The 18798-nt window shown below is 42.0% G+C and overlaps 2 protein-coding genes across 3 annotated transcripts; both read right to left on the bottom strand.

The window, feature by feature from the left end:
- Positions 1-215: 215 nt before the first annotated feature.
- ier3ip1 (immediate early response 3 interacting protein 1) lies at positions 216-1937 on the bottom strand. The gene is made up of 3 exons (XM_042058838.1): positions 1783-1937; positions 1276-1377; positions 216-1165 (listed from the first exon to the last, which is right to left on the bottom strand). Exons 1-3 carry the CDS (start codon positions 1871-1873, stop codon positions 1110-1112), a joined length of 249 nt encoding a protein of 82 aa, XP_041914772.1. The 5' UTR covers positions 1874-1937; the 3' UTR covers positions 216-1109.
- Positions 1938-2277: 340 nt separating this feature from the next.
- skor2 (SKI family transcriptional corepressor 2) lies at positions 2278-17360 on the bottom strand. Of its 2 annotated transcripts, XM_042059411.1 has the most exons (10): positions 17143-17360; positions 16142-16244; positions 9414-11296; positions 8749-8812; positions 8350-8427; positions 6689-6757; positions 6411-6509; positions 5770-5837; positions 4837-4899; positions 2278-2905 (listed from the first exon to the last, which is right to left on the bottom strand). In XM_042059411.1, the coding sequence occupies exons 3-9, from the start codon at positions 11259-11261 to the stop codon at positions 4840-4842; spliced, it is 2286 nt and encodes a 761-aa protein (XP_041915345.1). In that variant the 5' UTR covers positions 11262-11296; positions 16142-16244; positions 17143-17360; the 3' UTR covers positions 2278-2905; positions 4837-4839. The 2 variants fall into 2 exon arrangements, with proteins under 2 accessions (XP_041915345.1, XP_041915346.1); XM_042059412.1 differs by lacking the exons at positions 16142-16244; positions 17143-17360 and adding an exon at positions 12400-12629.
- Between the last annotated feature and the right edge of the window lie 1438 nt (positions 17361-18798).

Genomic DNA, 18798 nt, shown 5'->3' with positions numbered 1-18798 from the left:
TTTACTTTTAGCTTGCATCCTCTATTACAACTGTATTTCTCGTTCACATGTCAATGGCAGGGATGCTGTATAAACGTCAATTTATAATATGCTAACAATTCTGATAGGCCTACTGCAGAAACAATTTTTATTTTTTTCCCAAAGAGGTCATGCCTAGTTCATTGTGTCTCAACATGTTGTATAGCCTATCATTTTAAATAGTAGTACAGTAACACTCTTGTTGTCAGAAGAACAAACAAGTTCTACTGTTTTTTTATTAAAACATCTGACATGAGTGACATGTTATGATTTAATATGTAAAAAAAAACAACAACATTTGTGCACACCAGACATCTAACTGTGCACTTGAAAAGAATGACATGATGCACACATTTCCAGTAACAGCCTTGGAGGTGGGCAGAATGTTGTGTCATTGTATCCAGTTACCGCAGCATACAATCTGAATTGTACTTCTTTAGTTATAATAGTCTTTCTAAACAGAACAGTGGATGGCTTTAGGTGACAACAGAGTCTCACTGGATCACATGGTAGTTGATGGAGGAGTACCATAAACTGCATTTACAGCAACTGTATCCCCTATTCCCTGCAAACAGATTCCCTATGTATCTCTGCAGGGCTAGATCACTTGTACAGGTAGAAGTTGTAATGCTCAGCAGAAAAATAAAATCCACATGGAAATCTGTGTGGTGGGCTGTTGGAGTGCACATCGGGTGACAAATGAAATATTTTATTTTAAACCGAGGGAACTGTGTTCAAGGCAATGTCCCAGGATAGAAAGATATGGGTTTTTTCCCCCCTTGCTCTGTCACAGACAGATGCTGTTTTTTTAGTCTTCCTGCATTTCAGAGAAAGCCTGTCTGTGAAACTGTAAGCTCATCAATATCAAACAGAGACATTGGCATGCTGTAAGGTATAGTGATACAAAAGACAATTCATCATTCACTGCCGTTGTGATACAAAAAACAGGTGCAAAATAAGACTTGAGTGGAGACGCTTCAGAATTCCCAGGAAACTGCAGAGTGGCGACAACCGTGACGACCATGCTGAGAATATAGTCCGTATTTTCTTTTGCAGATGTTATTCGTTTTGTCCGATTCCCCCGGGGTACCTCAGCCAAACAGTAGTAGTAATACAATGCTCACCGAGTTGACTATTATTAACGGCACTGAAATTGAAAAGACAGAGTTAGCAAAATGCATCGTCTGTTATATATACCGTATAAATAAATACAGTCATTAACGTTAATAGCTCTGTATTTGGGCGCTCGGGTGTTACCTCTCATCACTGTCCTGACGGAGCGAATGAGATTCAGGAGCTGTGCTTTAATCCCAGGTTCATCTCCAAAGCCACCGATGCCTTGATCCGCTCCCCAACCAACTGTAGGTTATTCATCAAAATAACCACATTCTCGATTGAAGTGCCTTGACTATAAGAGGCAATACTGTTGAGGTTGTATATTGACAAAGTCAAATGCCTAACGTTACGTGGTTTTGAAAGCTATCTTAATTTTGTTTTAGTTATCGTTACAGCGGGATATTCACATACCTAACAACATTTACCGTTAGAAGGCACATATGACCATTTAAACGTAAATGCAGTATGTAGCTTTATATACACAAGCATTAAAGCGATACAGTTTTACAGTGCTTTTGCCGTATTATTGGCTAACATAGCTAGGAGCTAGCTTGTTAGGGAAGTGAGTTCACCAGGTAGGTGGTTTGGTAGCCTGCGATTTAAATTGAATACATTTTGCAGGAAGTTAGAAATACGCAAAATACTTACTTTTACTCAAAAACCGTTCTTCGTGCAAAACGGCTATGGCATTGGTGCATAATATAGCCGTTTGTATCAGGGAGTACAGGGTGAACGCCATGCTGGCACTTCTTTATTCTGACGTGGTGATGTCATTTGATAAGGAGGAAGGAACCGGAGATTCAGTCTGTCCTACGTCACACAGTCCCTGTCCAATCCCAGGCGTCTCTTTGTAGCTTTTTCCAAAAAAGCCTAGCCTACTCAAACTAACCTTAGTTCTTTTTCATTTGTGTAATGATTTTTAACTACGTCAAATGCTATGAAACTGCGGGAATCGGGATTATCATTGTTAAGTGCTTTGTCCTTTCATGTTAGGGATAATTAGTGAGTGATGTCTGGTGTAGCCTGCATCTAATATGAAATATTTTGGACAAACTGCAAGTTCAATATTGTATAGACTTTAATTATCCACATAAATAGTAGAGAAACTACAAGAACATATTTAAATACATTTGCATGAACAGCTCATAATAACATTCTTAATTTAATATTTACTGTATGTCAACCATTGAAATAAGCAAAATGAAAAGAAGGTTGTTCATTTGCTTCTATGTTCACTGATGATGAGGATGATGATGATGATGATGCTGTATGTGTCAATCAGGTCCTGCAGTCTCCCGTTCTCTTCTGAACGGATCCTACTGCTCTGCCAAGATTTTCAGGTCGTACAACAAATATGTGCTGAATCGTACAGGAACAGTGTGCCAGGGTCAGTTATGAGTAGTCAGAATGCCACCGATGAATCCCAAAGTCCATGTGTTAATTTAACAGTGCCTCTTTTTTTAGGACTAATATACACAGTTGATCTCTCTCTCTCTCTCTCTCTCTCTCTCTCTCACACACACACACACACACACACACACAAACCGAAGCATTGCTTGAGGAAGGTTTAGCTTTTTTCGTATAGAGCCGCTTATTCCTCTCTTTGCCTTTTCAACCATTCCAAGACCGTCCTGGGGAAAGAATGATGAGGTCACTTCTGTTGCATTGTGGGAGTGCTCACAGATAGCTCACAGGCTTTTTTGTCATTCCCAGTTTGAGAGAGATTTCCAGAGAATGGGCTGCTCGGTGACACGCCAGCTGTCCCAACCACCTGAAACAGAAAATGAAAAATGGTTATTAACTCTTAATTTATAGTATAGCCTTTGTTTAACTTTGGCATAACTTTAAAGGGACACCAGGCAACGTTTTTGTGTTAATTACTCATTTTCGTAAGTCGGTATATGGTTAAATGACTCCAAGGCCGTAGTCATGATGTCAACATTGGGGGGGGACCAAATCTGTTGTGGGGTCTAAGAGACCAATACATTTCCTACCATGCAAAAAATATTATTAAAAATCTATATTAAATATTATTAAAAGTCCCCCCAGATAGACGGGTCCTGAGGCATTCTCCCACGGAAGATTTTTTATTTTTAAAAAAATGACCCTTTAAATGATGACTTCTGGTAAGTTTTGTGAAAAGAGAAGGGTGGAGAAGGCCCAGTAAGCCCATTCAGTAATCCATCCCTGGACTTGTATTATGACTCCATTTGTCTTCAAAATGTATACTTTAAAAGGAATTACAAACTAGAGTATCTTTTTTAAACTCTATATTACACAGAATGTGGTTCTTGGACTTATTACTTACACTTTTTTTAAACTAAGGCTTAGACTCATAGGTTTGGACCTATAGCCTAATAAGATTTTGTCTTTTAATTTAGATTTTATTATGCTGGCGGCTAATCACACAATTTTAACGTAGTTTGGAAGGTACAGGATTCAGGAATAGGCTACTAAGACAGGCCCCTCTTCTGTCTGACTCACCTCATGTAAGAAATGATGTTGTGTGCCAACATGTAGAAACACTAGGCCTACTACAGCCTTTAATTGATAAATGGAGGTGCAAATTCCTTTCTTTGGCGATTCACATTAACTGTAGGCTATCACCGCCAGTGCATTGTAAAAGTTTTTTCCAACTTGTGTGCCGTCGCCACATTTAATTCCTACGTTTTGCCTGCATGGATGCGCGACTGAGTGCGCATCTAAATAATATTCAAGATGCAACAACCATTTCTAAGAGGCCTATAAATGGCAATTTCTGGCATTACTACTAGCATATGAATGCATTATTTATGTTTAAAGTCATGTGAAAGAAATGAATGACTCAGGCTTGCACAAATTGACAGCCCTACCTCACCGCAGTAGGGTGCAGTAAATGGTATAAATAGCTTTTGATAGCGCACGTCACTAACGGAAAACCACCAGGACAAACCACTCAGGGGTGTAGGCTACTCTGGAATCACTAGGTCACTCATTTTTGCATTATTTACGTTTGATTACATTTCAGATGGTGGTGCGTGTTGGTTTCCTGTAGGCCTAGTATAGCGCTTTTTTCTGTCTTTATTTTTCTATGTCCGTATATTGGGGGGGACATTTTGATCATATTTGAATATTGGGGGGGACACGTCCCCCTCAATGTCTATGGTGACTACAGCCCTGATTGACTCATTACAGGGCGAATGAAGACTCTCTTGCCCGCCCCTACTGCCTGTAGCAAGAATATCCCGCTTGCAAGTTCAGTGTATCGTACCCGCCGACCGAAGCAGGATCAATTTACATCCTGAATCCACAGTACAGAGGCAGGCTAACGAAACGCTAGCGATTGTTGCAAACGTGTATAATGGCAGAGCCGGCAAAGAAGCAGTGAAAACCCTTGACGGAAGATGCAAAGAAAAGGAAAAGAGCTTCAGACCGAGCGAGGGGGAGTTTCGTAGAGAAAAAGCATCAGGCTTGCCTGGTGTCCCTTTAAAATACTATAATAATAATACATACATATTCATACATGCATGTATGTACATACATACATACATAAATACATATACATATACCCAAAGTGAACTGAGAGAAGTAACTGGGAGTGCACCATTCAACAGTATAATTGTGTAAATGGGTAGTTATATGACTGATATGCACTCCAAAAAAATCTACTACACATGACACACATGCAACTGCATTATTGCTATCTGCCTTTCTAAGACTTACCATTTAACTCTTGCTGAGATGTGTTCCGACTTTTTCTTTTCTGAGTATGTTTGCATAGGGGATCTGTCGTGAAACCAGTAGGATAAAACCATTAGTTATGCAAAAATGAGAGAGTAGAAACAATAAAACTTCCAATTACTTCATAACTATAGATGCACATTACAATGTACCTTCTTGTGATAGTTTTATTGCTGTCTAATTAACAGAATAGGGATCATCATGACTTGTCATTGTGATATTTATTTTATGATGGGTTTATGGAACTGATGGTCTACCACCATAATGTGAAATCAAAAGTCTGTTACAGATGGCTTTACGTCTTTTTGATTCTCATCTTCAACATCGAAAGTTAAAACATTGCCACATCTGCTGATTTGCAACACCAATCTGTCATTCACAGCATCCACACAAATGTAATTGTCTTTCCAGACTTGACTAATGGTGTTGAAACGACACTGTAAACAAACTCAGTCTGCCAGTGTGTCGCCAAACTGTCTCTGTACAGATGCAGAAGTGATTGATATTTGGAAACGTGATGCAGTATTACGAACACAAAGGATTACAAGAGATACGGCCTCAGGCCTGAGCCTGTGTGTGTGCTAGATATACAAGCTTTGCATTGCATACTAATTACAGTCCTACTATCCTTGCTTTACTACTAAGAGTAAAGCATGATACATATCCGAAGACTTGATAACAAAAATAAAACAATCTCCATAGTCTTGGGCCAATCAATATGCTTCCTAATACATTAAGTTCTATTTGGGAGTGATTTTTTTTCAAGCAATATGTTCTGCATTGTGAGTAGAAGTGGATATTGTTTATGTGGCAGTGCTGGCAGGCCAAATCTGTCGATAGCAAAAGAGACTTGTTTGATGTTGTGTGTGTTGACATGTTGTGTTTGAGGATGCTGCTGAGAAAGAGCTCTCCTACCATCTGAAGCTGTTGCACCATCTCCTCCCGGTAAGCCAGCTCCCTCTTCATTTGGTCCTGGAAATTATCTGCACAGAACAACAATAATACTTTATACTTAATACTTGACCAATGGCTGTAACCCTATTACTTCAACCTATTCTTGCACTGATATCGTTTTTATATTACTTTGGCTACATTATTCTCTTATATGTCCATATTTATTTTATGCTGGTCTCTAGACTTTATTCTTGCACTGTTGCACTGTTGGACTTACTTATTTGAACCATCACCATGACACTCACTCAGAGCACCTTACCATGCATACAGAATTACAGGCTCAGCCCTTGCCCTGTCACTGCAACTATTATGTTTACGCTTATATTTATGTTTATGATATTTGCCAGGCGCTTTTGTCCCAAGCGATTTACAGTATCTAAACACTACTGCATTGTACTACTACATTTGTTGAAAGTCTCAGAACAATATAATTCATTGTAATGTAAGGTCAATATTTGTGTATTTTCTCATGAAATAAGGCTATATGTAAAACTTGATTTGATTTAAATATATTGTTTCAGTAAATATGTTAAGTATTAAATGTAAGTCGTTTATTGATTGGAATTGTAGTCAGCAGAGACGAGAGGGAGGATAGGACTTACGGAAAACTGGGAATGGGGAACTGCCTTTCAGCGCATGGAATTCTTGCTCCAGTCTTCTCCGCAAATCAATCTGCTCGAGGAGAACCTTCTGCAGCTCCTCTGGGGGACAAACAAAACACACTTCAGATCTGTGCGCCACACAACGCAATCACACTTCCCCCCAGTACACTTCGGTAGGCACAAGCCCCCTGCAACCACATCAGCCAACACAAAAATCTGAGGCTGTCCATCAAATGCTGTGTAGTTGATGGTAAAAGAGTTGTGTTGAGGTTGTTTACCTTTTTCCATGTTCTCCACATCCTTTTTGAGTGACACCACTGGGGAATGTGAATCCTGATTTTGCTCTCCTGGAATCACAAAAATAATTGGAGGGAAAATATTAGCCATAGGTGAAAACATGTCTGCGCTGATACCTGGTTTTAGTTTTTGACCACTGATAAATAATCAGATGGAAGACTAAACTAATGATGGAATGCATTTCAGAAACTGGCCAACAGGGGTCAGCCTAACTACACACTAGAATGTTCAAGTGTGCCGTTACTTTTCCTAAAGTAAACTACTTTCCATAGTAATTTACATTGAACAGGTATCATCCTCACATCCTTTAGAAAGAAAACATTGTTTTCAGTGTTCGGGAAAGAAATGGCAAATCTTTAGGAGATTAGCACACTCACAATTTAATTAATTCTCAAATAAAACATGAATGCTGCATATTATAGAATACACAAAAAAATGAGAACAGTATTTTACATTTAATTTATTTTTGTATTTTTAAGGAAAAGCATTGTGTATTCTAACTGCCATGTGCTATTATCTTTATACAAACAAACAATTTATTTCAGGCACACATAAATTGCTTTCACTAACAAATAAAATATTCTCATTCCGGTATGTTTCCTCAAGCACAAAACTCATGGTGATGCTGTGTACAATACGTGGCTGTTTGGAAATCAGAGACGGTAAATGGTCTCTGTGTCTCCCATCTCCAGGAGTTGTCATTACCAAACAAAAAAAAAAACCTTTGGTGCTTTTCTTTTGATGGCACGCATCTCAGTCTCTGATTTCCGCGCGCCGCTCGGCAAATCGAATGCCTTAAATGAAGCGGTCCAGCACATTTGGGTATATAATCTGCCCCCTCCCCCAGCTCATTTCCCTTCTTGCCTTCTTAAGCCTCACAACGCTTCCCTCATTTGGAAGTATGGCTTGTTCCCGCTCTCTCCTCTCTCTGTCTCATTTGACAAGCAAATTTGCAGACACTGCCTGAGGATAACAACCTCGTTTGACAGTCAATTAACCGTGAATAGTCAAAGCCAAGGCAGTTTGCATTACATAAATGGAAAATTAGATTATTTTTCTCCCAAGAAACAGAACTCTCCTTAAGACAGTGCCTTAGACTCTTTGGAATCAGAACTTCTAATCACGTCCTCGGCTGCCCTGGGAGGCATTCAGCAATCAGGCAAAGGTGGTCTCATTTAATTTGTTTCATGTAATTTTTTCAAATATATTATACATTATGTGAGGAGATCATTATCGGCTAGATAATATAAATGTTGCCATAGATGTCATAAAACACTTTTAATGTCTCCCTGACAGATAAAAGGCAATAAGCTATGATCTTTGTAATGGAAGATTTTGCCAACAAAAAGGCAATTATATCCATTTTATATTGTTCAAATGGTGATTGTCACCTTCGCCGTGTCTGAGCTGATTGCTGCTGAACTGTAATGGTTCCCTACAGAGTCGATTTCCCAATGACATTGTGGAGAGCGACTCCATTTCCAATGCATCTGAAGAATATTTTTATTTCATGTGTGCACTTATATTAATCCTCAAGTGCTGCCTGTTAGCAAAACAATTTCTCTCTCCGCTGTAAATGTAGCACTTTCTGAAATACATTACTGGTTAAGAAGGATTTTCTATCGGGTCGTCCCGCACATACCTGGAGCCTCCCGCCAGTATTCTTGTCCAGAGGACTCTGTCTCAGACCCAAAGAAATTTGTCTGTTCTTTGTTTTCGTCTGGAAGAGAGGAGAGGAGTATTAAGGATATTGAAGGACCATTAAACCAGCTTACCATGCGGAAGCGTGAAAACAAAGATAGGAAACACAAACAACAGACTTAGCCAATCTCCATTCCCCCCCCTTTTGTCCCCGTTTATGAAAATGAATAAACTGCGATATAGTATGATATACTTCATTTCACCAACATGGTGTCATTAAACATAACCATAAAATGCCATTTTTCTCGGCTTAGTGAAGAGATTCACTCTTGTGTCTAGGGAAAACAATATGTGTGCAAACACTGTCCTAAAAAAATCACTTTAGGGTAATGTTCTTCACCTGAATGGTTGGTGCTTTCTTTGGTTGCGTAAGCGGGCAGTCCATCCTCCCGGCTCTTGAGGACCTGAGAACATAAAGCACAGTGGACGTGCTGCTTAGATTTGATTCATGTCGACCAGCGGTGAGCTACTGCCTGTGAAAATTGTCTGTGAACTGACCAGAGCAGTTAAATCGATTGTCCTTGGGAATCACAGCAGCAGTGTCCAGCACTGCACACAAACCCTCACCCAGTTATTGTTGCGTAAATGGTTTTTTGAACAGCATCACAAAACAGGACAATTCAGTGGCGTTAACAGACAGTAACTTTGTGTGTGTTCAACCTAGCATGTTACAAGGATGCTAAATTGCCCCCCACCCCCCCCCCCCTCCCCTCTCTCTCCCCTTGTGATGGCTGAGCGTAGTGACTTCAGGCTCCCCTGGTTAATGTAGTGTCAACAGGTTAAAGATTAAAAGGGCTAATAGGTAGAAGTGACAGAAGGAGACCAAACATAATGTTGCCATTAAACAAAGCATGTCTGGGCTTATTAGGGGGAATCAAAGCGCGGTGAATATTTCATTTCTGCAGGGAGCCGCAGCTATCAATCTTCTTATGCATATAGATCAGGCCCCAGTCCACGGCTGCATTTAAATAATAATTAGCAGGAGTACCCTGAGGGAATATTTACATTTTTGTACGGCATGTCCTCCAGCGGAGTGGATGTGTGGATGGGGCTGGGGACCTTGAGAGTGGCAGGCGGACTGACAGCAGGCAGGCCTGGCTTGTCGTTGGCATTGTCGGGGGCGACGACGGTGGGGAAGTGTTCCGGCTCTTTCCGCCTCTCCCCCGCGCTGTCGGGGAGGCCGCGCAGGTGCAAGGGCTGCTGGGACTGGGGCTGCGGCGGCTGCTGGGGATGCTGGGATTGCGGCCGGAGGGAGAAGTCTTCCTGCTCCTCGTCCTGCTTGGTCTCCACGTCCACTTCCTGCTCTTCGTCGCTCTCGCCGCTCTCTCCACTCTGGTAGCTGCAGCTGGTGCCGGGGGACAGGTGGGGTCTGTCCGACGAGCCCACCCCTGCGCCCTCGAACTCCTCCAGGTTGCCGTGGAGCTTGGCGATGCTCTCGGCGTCCTTAACGACAGGCCGGAAGGCGGAGTGGTAGCTGGCCTTCCGCGCCTGCAGAGACGGAGCGTCCAGCAGCTTGAGCCAGCCCTCAGACGACGGACGCAGGTCAGGGGTCGCACCAACCGATGGGCAGTCAGCGTCAAACAGCCCCGACCGCGGCGCACCACCCAACCCTCCGGCCGCTGCCTCGCCCTGCTCGGAGAGGTCGAGAAAGGCCTGTCTGAGCGAGGGGCTGTCGGTCAGAGAGGTCAACGCGTTGGGCTGTGGTTGGAGGTATGTGGGTACCGGTATGCCCCCAGCGGCCCTCGGTGGCCAAAACATGCAGAAGGGCGGATAGAATGCGTCTTTACGGGTGGGCCAGAGCAGGCCGGAGAGTCCAGCGTTCTTCTGACCGCTGGCGGCCTCGCCCTCGTCCTTCTTCTGTTGGCAAAGGCCGAAGGCCGGGAAGGGGTAAGGGCTAGGAAAGAGTGAGGTGGTGGGGAACTTCTGCAGCATGCCGAAGCCCTTGCTGGGCACCGGGATGACCGGGTAGCTGCGGGCACTCTTGTGAGGCGACAGGCTGCTGGCGTCCAGGTCCTCATCCTCCTCAAAGCGCCCGCGCTTCGGCCCGAGGTCCGGCGAGATCATGTGGGGCAGCACGGAGCCCATGGACTTGACGGAGCCCATCGGCGCGCAGTGGCTGGAGGGCAGTGCCCGCTTGCGGCTGCCGCCGTTGAACATGGCCTTGACGTCCTCCCAGGCGAACACCATCTCGTCCGCTGGGGTCTTGTCGGTCAGCCGCAGGTGGCGACGCCACGAGTTGAAGTTGGCGGCGTCTGGCTGCGTGTACTTGGCCTCGGGCGTGCGGTGCGAGTGGAAGATGAACTTGTTGGGCGAGAAGTACATGTTGCAGTAGGAGCACTTGATGCACTTGGCGCGCGAGCTGTTGTAGCGTGCCGGGATGAAGCTGCCGCGGCAACCCCACGCGCACTCGTGCGTCACGTCGAACGCAAAGTTGTCGGGGAGCTTGGGCGGCGCGTTCTCGCCCAGGAAGGACTTGCAGAGGCGCTCGGCCTCGCGCTTGGTGATCATGCCGCAGCGGCGCGAGGAGATGGGCATGGCGCCCGCCCGGCGCAGGATCTCCAGCTGCACAGGTGTGCACTGCACACAGGTGATGCCCAGGGCCACGCGTCGGTTGTGGATCTCATTGTAGCTGTAGTTCTTGAGCAGCGTGTTGGAGATCTGCGCCAGACACAGGCGTTCCTGGTTGTCGATGACCAGGGACACGATGGGCACTCCGTACAGCACCACCTGTCCGACCTGGTTGGGCTTGAGGGAGTGGTTGGGCCTGGGGGGACTTAGAGGCTCCTGGGTGAACGAACTAGGAGGGGTGGCCATCACAATGTCTTCTGGTCCAGGCAAAAGGGGTTTGTCCATGCTCTGGTGTCCTCCAATGTAAACTGTTTGTTGCACTGAAAAGAAGAAAAGAAAAAAAAAACATACTTTTAGAATTAATAGGATAAATAAATGAAAAATAAAATAACAATTTCTATTTCATACCGTGCAATAAATTTCTCATATTTAGCATTTATAAGACTTCTACCTATTAAATAACTGTCCATTTCCAGGTGATGTCAAATACTAATTTTACTATTACGCTAACATTCTATTGTCATATTGTGTATTTTATCATTCCTATAGCCTATATTTAATATATTATTAACAAGTTGTTTAAATAACACTCTGGGTTATCAAGATTCACTCACAATAGCATAGGATGCAGTAAGAACATAAAGCTCCCTGATCATTGACCTCATTATATCACAAGGAGAGGAAAAAATAATATTCTTGTATCTTTTAATTAAAGTTTTTAATGAAATCATCAGTGAGTTACATGAAAAGCACTTGTTTTATACACTTACATGGAATTTGCCGTTTTTATTATTGATCAATTGACGGGTTTTAAATTGGTTGGTGAAACGAAGTATTAAACTTTGATGCGAAAAAATAACTCAACATCCATTTTCATCAAATGCAATGGGTCCATGTTAACTCACATCATTTTATAAATTCATAATATATGTAGGCCTGTACACTGCTCCGCAGCTAGGCTATGGAAAATGGTGTGAAGTAATTGGAGCACAATATCAGAAGGTTAAAGTAGCCTATAAAAGCCACACACACACACACACACACACACACACACTTCGGCATACGTCAGGGGAAAATTTACTGAAAGAGAGCCTGCCGTACTGGCAAGAATATCGCGATTATTAACCCCCAAAGATGGAGGTGATTTGGCGTAAAATAGCTACACTGTCGGCCTCATCAACTGTCTTGGCATAGCGTCATTCATCAACTGTCAAACCCTCGGGATGCTACAGCCCACGTCCTGAAGCAATAGGCTAAGGATATTCTTTAGCAATAATAATAATAATAATAATAATAATAATAATAATTTCCAAATAAAGTTGAAACTCGTCTATTTGATTTTGATCTTTTTTTAGATGTGTATAATAAGGCAACCACAATATGCAACCACAGCGCTGAGTAGGCTACACGTTCCACAGCTTACCTCCGTTTGGCTGGGGGAAAATCCAAGTGTTATAAAATGAATAACATATCCGATATCAAGCTGAGGCAAATTGACGCGCCCGCATCTACAGGCACAAAGTCGCGGCGAATATCCCTAAACTCTAAATAAGTAAAAGTCTGTAGTTAGAGATGTCCGTGACGCGCTCCGCGTGAGTTAACCGTCGGCGATGAGTGAATAACTGTGCGTCTTGCGCGGACTTATTCCCTTTAACGGCTCGTACCGGCTCACCGGCGGACTGAACGGGAGTTGATTGGCGTGACTCTGCCCCTCTACTGGTTTGATGACTGAAAAGGCTTTGCGTGAGGAGCCAATGACGTTTCACTAACTGCCACTCAGCGCGCTAAAGAGAGGCTAAAGCACGAGCTTGGCCCCAGGCAGGATCTGAGGCTGTATACATCCCATCTGAATGAGAAAAACACCCAAGCCGACATGTACCATATGCAGCTAAAGCATTAAAAAACCAGGGGCTCTACTGGCGGATAAAATAAAAGAGCACGTCAGCCTAGCCTATAGCCGCACTAAAGCTATAGCTTATTTTCAGAGGAACTCAGTCCAATATATTTTTTGACATATTGTTATATTTTAAAGAAGAGTAAAATATTATTGCGTGAGACCCTTATTTTGGAGTAAAATAAACCATATTCATCTAAGAACATATTTTTTTATCGAAGGAATAAAAATAGACTTGGAGGCTACAGTTTTACGCTCAAATTAAACACCCATTTTGATTAACTTAAATTGTTTTGAAGAACTATCCAGAGTGCGTTTTCCTCCTTTGTGCTACTATCTTAAAACGTAGGAAAATTCGCCTAAAATGATAAATGACAATGTTTCTTCCCAAGCTTCTTGTAGGCCTACTTATCAACTTATCAACGCGTAAATACAACATGAATTCAGCATCTTAAAAATGAAGCGCCAAAAACCTATGATGACCCCTTAAGTAAGATCATAGGATATATCGCCTCTATATCTGAATAGAAAGAATCTTTATCGTTTGGTTACAATGATTGTATGTCATCCATAAAAGGGGTCGAAAAAGCATAAATGTCATCCGGTCATTTTTTTTCTTCTTGTAAGGCTGCCGCCTGTCTACAGCAATCAAGTCTAAAAGGTTAATCATTTGACATTTTCGCAAATAAAACAAAATAACAGAAAAGTTTCATAGCAGGTTACAAACTGTTATGTATAGGCTAGTCACCGTGGAAAAATATAGCCTCTACATTTGTATTTAAATCTTTGCTTGCTCTGCTTTACTTTACAAAATGTAGGTATATCTATATATATAGGTAGGTCTCTTGAAAATACCCCAGTAAATCGTTTGTTTTCAACCTAGCCTACTATGAACAATTAAAATAATTGTTTTTTTTTTTTGTCTTTAAATAACACAATACAATAGCCTCCAGGATTATACTTTAGGATTAAAATGTGACATTATAATTTCACTGCGCTCCGTAAGTTTCTCATCATATTTGAATCAGCATATTGATAAATTATTGGTCTATTTTCTTCTGTGATTAATACAAGAATTCAAAAGAGAGGTTTTTGTGTGTGTGTTTGTGTGAAGACTGGTCATGTTGACAGCACTGACAGGCGAGACCCATCTGCTTCTGTGTAAACTCAATTTAGGTCTCAGCCACTCGGCTTTTGTCTGGGCTCGCTCTGGGCTTGCGCCGTGCTTTGCAGGCATGAAGAAGCAGGGAAGACCGCGGGCAGCGACCAGACGCGCGGTCACAGAACAGCGCTGAATTAAATGGGAATTTTATGTTATCATATTTCAGTGTGCACTTTCATAGATTATTTTAAATGACATATTTTATTTATTTTGCTTAAAAAACACATACATGGATAATTATCTCAAAAGCACACACTTGCTACAAATAGGCTACCATATAAACTTGTTCATGAACACACTAAACGCTCACACACACCCACACACACACACACACACACGCACAGGTAGTCTAGCCTACTTTGCCCATAACATATTCGTCAGGGCTGTCGCCAAGCTGACTACTTTATAATTCAGAAGCAATAAATTTCACATTTCCGTAATGCATGGCACGTCATGTAGGTATGCGGTAACCCCACTGTGAAATTAATCATGCGCTTAAAAACAATTGCTTATGCGACCTCTGGGGTCAATAGACAGGAAAGAAATAGAAATTAACAGTTATCAAAACAGCCAGCACATTGTCATTTCACACCTAATCAGTTAACAAATCAGAAAATGGCCCTGTGAACATTATTAATGCACGGATAAACCAACTTGTGAGATGACAGGCTATTTTCAGACCTGTTTCATTTAAATCGACGACAAAGGTAAAGATTAGGTTACGTTTCAAAATGTAGTTGCATTTACTTCGGTACATATGACACCATATACGCGTATGCCCTCATTAATATATGGTCTATTCTCTCCTAGGAACACATATCCGGAACAGTGTCCTAAATTCTAATCCTTAGTTAATGCTGCAGGTCTTTTGCAAAATGACAAGACTTAATGCGGCCTCATCTGTAAAGACTTACTCTGCCATATTATTTAACAAGATCCTCTCTCGTCAGTCTTTCATTATGAAAAGTATTCATGGACAAGGACGCTTAGCCATTAACATTTCCATTACTCCAAATGACTCTGTCTTGCCTAACAATATCTGGGATGCGACCATAATACCTTAACGCGCACCAGTATAGACTTGCCTCTGACGTCATGGTCCCACACGTTAGCGGCCTGAATGCATTCGGAGTGGGGCTGCTGTCCCAGGGCAGGCTATGGTTTACCACCTTGGAACCAATCTAAGGCCAGTCAAACTGAACAATGGACTGTTATATAACTACTGTAGCGTCTGTGGCAAAGCCTTTTTTTGGTTATGAAGTGTTGACAATGTGGCTAAAATTATGAAAATATGTTATAATTGTTTATTTATTTTGTTTAAGCTCATCTTTATTATACAGGTGAAATATGCTTTCTTATGGCTTCAAATGTTTCTCCATGAGGAAAATAAAGACAACTCAAATGTTAGAGTTAATTTATCATGAAATCCTTAAATAAATCCTCATTACAATCAAATTACACATCACACCACAGTAACAAGGCTGCCATTCCTGTCCCATACCCTCACAAAAAAGCACCAAATTGATAAAAATCAGAGATCAGTAATCAGTTTAGATAAAGACCAGACGCTATCAAGTTTCTGAACTGTCACCAGGGAATGATCCAAGCTCACCTCTTCCCTATCAGATGTTAGAGTGTCAGACAAGTATCAGAAGAATAAACAAGGAAATCTAACACCAGCGTATGCCTTTTCAGCTGACACCTCATTCACAATTACACAATTTCATTCAGTCCCTCAAAAACAGTGTCCATGTGGGCTCATCAATGGCAAAACAGCAAAGGAAAGTTAAGTTCAGCAAAGGAAAGTTACCCTGGACATGCAGAGGTCTCATGCAGCAGTGTGTGTGTGTGTGTGTGTGTGTGTGTGTGTGTGTGTGTGTGTGTGTGTGTGTGTGTGTGTGTTTGTGTGTCTGTACATATATTTATGTGTTTATATGTGTGCATATTACGTGGGTGTGTTTTTGTGTGTGGATGTGTCTGTGTGTCTGTGTGTGTGCGTGTGTGCATATTCAATATGTGTGTGTGCATATGTATCCATATGTGTGCATATGTGTGTGTGTGTGTGTGTGTGTTGTGTATGTGTGGTCTGTAAACATACACTGTACCTACCTTCCCACCACCACTCAGGAGAAGTCTTGAAGCTGATCTGGTAGCAGAATTGTGCTAGAGAGGGACGTGGAGCAGCTGAATCAATTCACCTGCTCAGAGACACCTGAGGGTTTAAACACAAGCACAAGAAATACTGTAACTTCCTGCTGTTGTTATGTTATTAATTCAACGTGACAGTGTGTAGCCTTCTCATTATGGTGCAGTGTGTTTTCCAGCCTTTTGCTGTTGGGGGATGCGGATGGACATCCATGAAGGGTGGTGCGAACAGCAGGGCTTACTTTAATTTTTCCCTCCCATGTCATAATTAACAGGCCACTTCATTTCCAATGCCGCTCTAGCTACACCAGATTTCCATAATTAGTCTAAGTGTAGCAATTAATTGCTATTTAGCTAAAAAGCCAGTCTGCGGGCCACTCAAGGCAAATGACATGCTTAAAAATGGCTGAAAGCAGGAGCTCTGATAGTTCATTTATTTTGTCCAACAAGTAATATACAGTACTAATATTGGCACTCACTATGAGCAGCATACCCTGGCAGCATCTGAGGCTAAGCAATCACATCTATTCATATCCAAGATGACAGTAACACAAATTAGTCAACCCTTTTCAGAGTTTACCAACAAGCAGTGAAAACAAGGTCAATGAACTGTACTGCCTTGTCACATATAATGAATTCAACTTAACGCCTTGGTTATTTTTTTAAGCTTGTTTCTCTGTAACTTTTAACATAATAACAAGCGTGTCCCATGCTTAGAATGGCTGCAACGGGTGTTGTGGAATACAGAAGAAATAGTCCATCAGGAAAAAAAACTGACATTCAAAGATGAAAGCAAAAAGTAAATGCAATAGTGTTACATTCTAATTCATACACTGTAATACGCACACGGGAGCTATTCTCTTTATTAGAACATAGCGTGTAACCCAAATTATAGTAGCCTAATTGATTAGCCTACATGTCATAAGGAGAGGTAAAAAAAACTCATGCCATATTTGAAGTCTTACCTTACACTTTGGGAACACGTGTTTACAGATGTCTCGTTTGTTTCCGCGATTTGACCGGCGTATTTGGAGAAGCCGTGGCTGCCTGCTGTTTGGATCCTGATTGGAAATTAGCCCGCGCGTCGCACTGAACTGACATGAAGTATCCAATAGCCCGCGCAGGTACTACTCTAACCGTATAGACCTGAGGAACTCACGCGGAGAAGGTTCAGCTACTGTCCTCTCGCAACGCCCTACAACTACAGAAAAGCTTGCATGAGACGCGGGATCCACATTCAACTATAGGCTCAATGCTCTTCATCCGTCGAGGCTCCGGTAAAGGTTGAAAATAACCCTTTTCAGCCAATACCATCACTTCTCACTCATAACACACTGTCTCAACAACAAATCGGGCGGTCGTCAGCCGCGGGCGGGCTTTCCGCTCATGTAAAATCCAGCCTATGATATTCCCCTTAAACTTTTGAGGGTGCACTATAGTTGTGATGAATTAGCCAAGCAGCAATACATTCATTTAATGTCTGTTGTCCTAATTGGGGGTTGAAATTGAGCATCAGGTCAGATCCCATTTATCAGAATCGTTATCATGTTGATATCGCCTTGAATGCAACAAACTGGTCCAAATTTTCACGTAGCCTAGTTTAGATTAATTCATATGGATAAAAATGGATATTGACAAGACCACATTTCCTCAGTAAATTTGCTCACTAACCTCATTCTGTACTGCATTGGACATAATTTAGGTTTAACACTGAAATGCGCATTTTACAAATATAGCTCTGGATTCACTGTCTTGTACAATCAAAGCAAGGGGACCTACTTTAATTGTGATATTGGCTAACACATGGAACTTGACAGCCCTTTGTCATAACCTAGAGGGCGGAATAAGCTTAGCTTATATTAAGGTTTAGCGTTATTGGCAGATAACATTTTTTTTTCCTGCGAATTTTGACATTATTGCCAGTTAACTTGTGTACTGTATGTTTTTGATCGAAATGACAAAAGAAATGTTCTTCAACCAGATCAGTCATTACAAGATCAAGGTAACCATCAAGTCAAAAGTGTTATGTTTAATGGACAGGAGTTGAAGTTGAGCTTTTTGTAGATTTATGGTTGATTTTCTTTTATTTTTGTTGAGTTGAAGATTGGTATTGCTGATCACACAAAGGACAACATTTATACAGTGCACATGTATTTAAACACCATAATTAGGGGTACTACAGATCCTATTTAGAGTACATTCTGGTTACATTATGTAGTTTTTCTAATATATTAATATATTCCTTTCAGGCAAGGTTTTCAGAACATTAACCTCATGATGACTGATGTAAAACCTTTCTTCAGAACAATTCATTGAGGCCCTCCGCTCAGGTTGAGCACCAAGCCCAGTGTCCACTCCTGTCCATCATAACCCAAGCGTTCATCGCCATCCAAGCGGACATCACCGACTCCAGGAGAGATGCTGCGGCCTCAGCATCGGCCAGACGTGGAGGTCAGTGCAGATCAAAGTTAAGCAAGCCTGCCTAACTCCTACTTCCTTAATTACCATGTCGGCGCAGGGCCAGCGAGCTGTTTGTGTTTGTGCAGCTTCTGCTCTTCATCATTAGGCGTCTCATCCGGCGGCTCACAGCAGAGTGGCCAGTGGCTCCTCAGAGAGGCCCA

This window comes from Alosa sapidissima, chromosome 13 (genome assembly GCF_018492685.1).
Source record: "Alosa sapidissima isolate fAloSap1 chromosome 13, fAloSap1.pri, whole genome shotgun sequence".
NCBI classification, from domain to species: domain Eukaryota; kingdom Metazoa; phylum Chordata; class Actinopteri; order Clupeiformes; family Clupeidae; genus Alosa; species Alosa sapidissima.
This window is presented reverse-complemented; position numbering and strand designations above follow the sequence as displayed.

Bases quoted from the DNA above. Each gene is read 5' to 3' on its own strand.
- ier3ip1 (XM_042058838.1), bottom strand. From the start codon at position 1,873: ATGGCGTTCACCCTGTACTCCCTGATACAAACGGCTATATTATGCACC. The intron at 1,378-1,782 runs GTAAGTATTTTG...AATAACCTACAG, and splicing joins AGAACGGTTTTTGAGTAAAA to TTGGTTGGGGAGCGGATCAA. The intron at 1,166-1,275 runs GTAACACCCGAG...TTTCAATTTCAG, and splicing joins CGTCAGGACAGTGATGAGAG to TGCCGTTAATAATAGTCAAC.
- skor2 (XM_042059411.1), bottom strand. From the start codon at position 11,261: ATGGACAAACCCCTTTTGCCTGGACCAGAAGACATTGTGATGGCCACC. The intron at 6,758-8,349 runs GTATGTGCGGGA...TTGTGATTCCAG, and splicing joins ATACTGGCGGGAGGCTCCAG to GAGAGCAAAATCAGGATTCA. The intron at 6,510-6,688 runs GTAAACAACCTC...TTTGTCCCCCAG, and splicing joins TGTGGAGAACATGGAAAAAG to AGGAGCTGCAGAAGGTTCTC.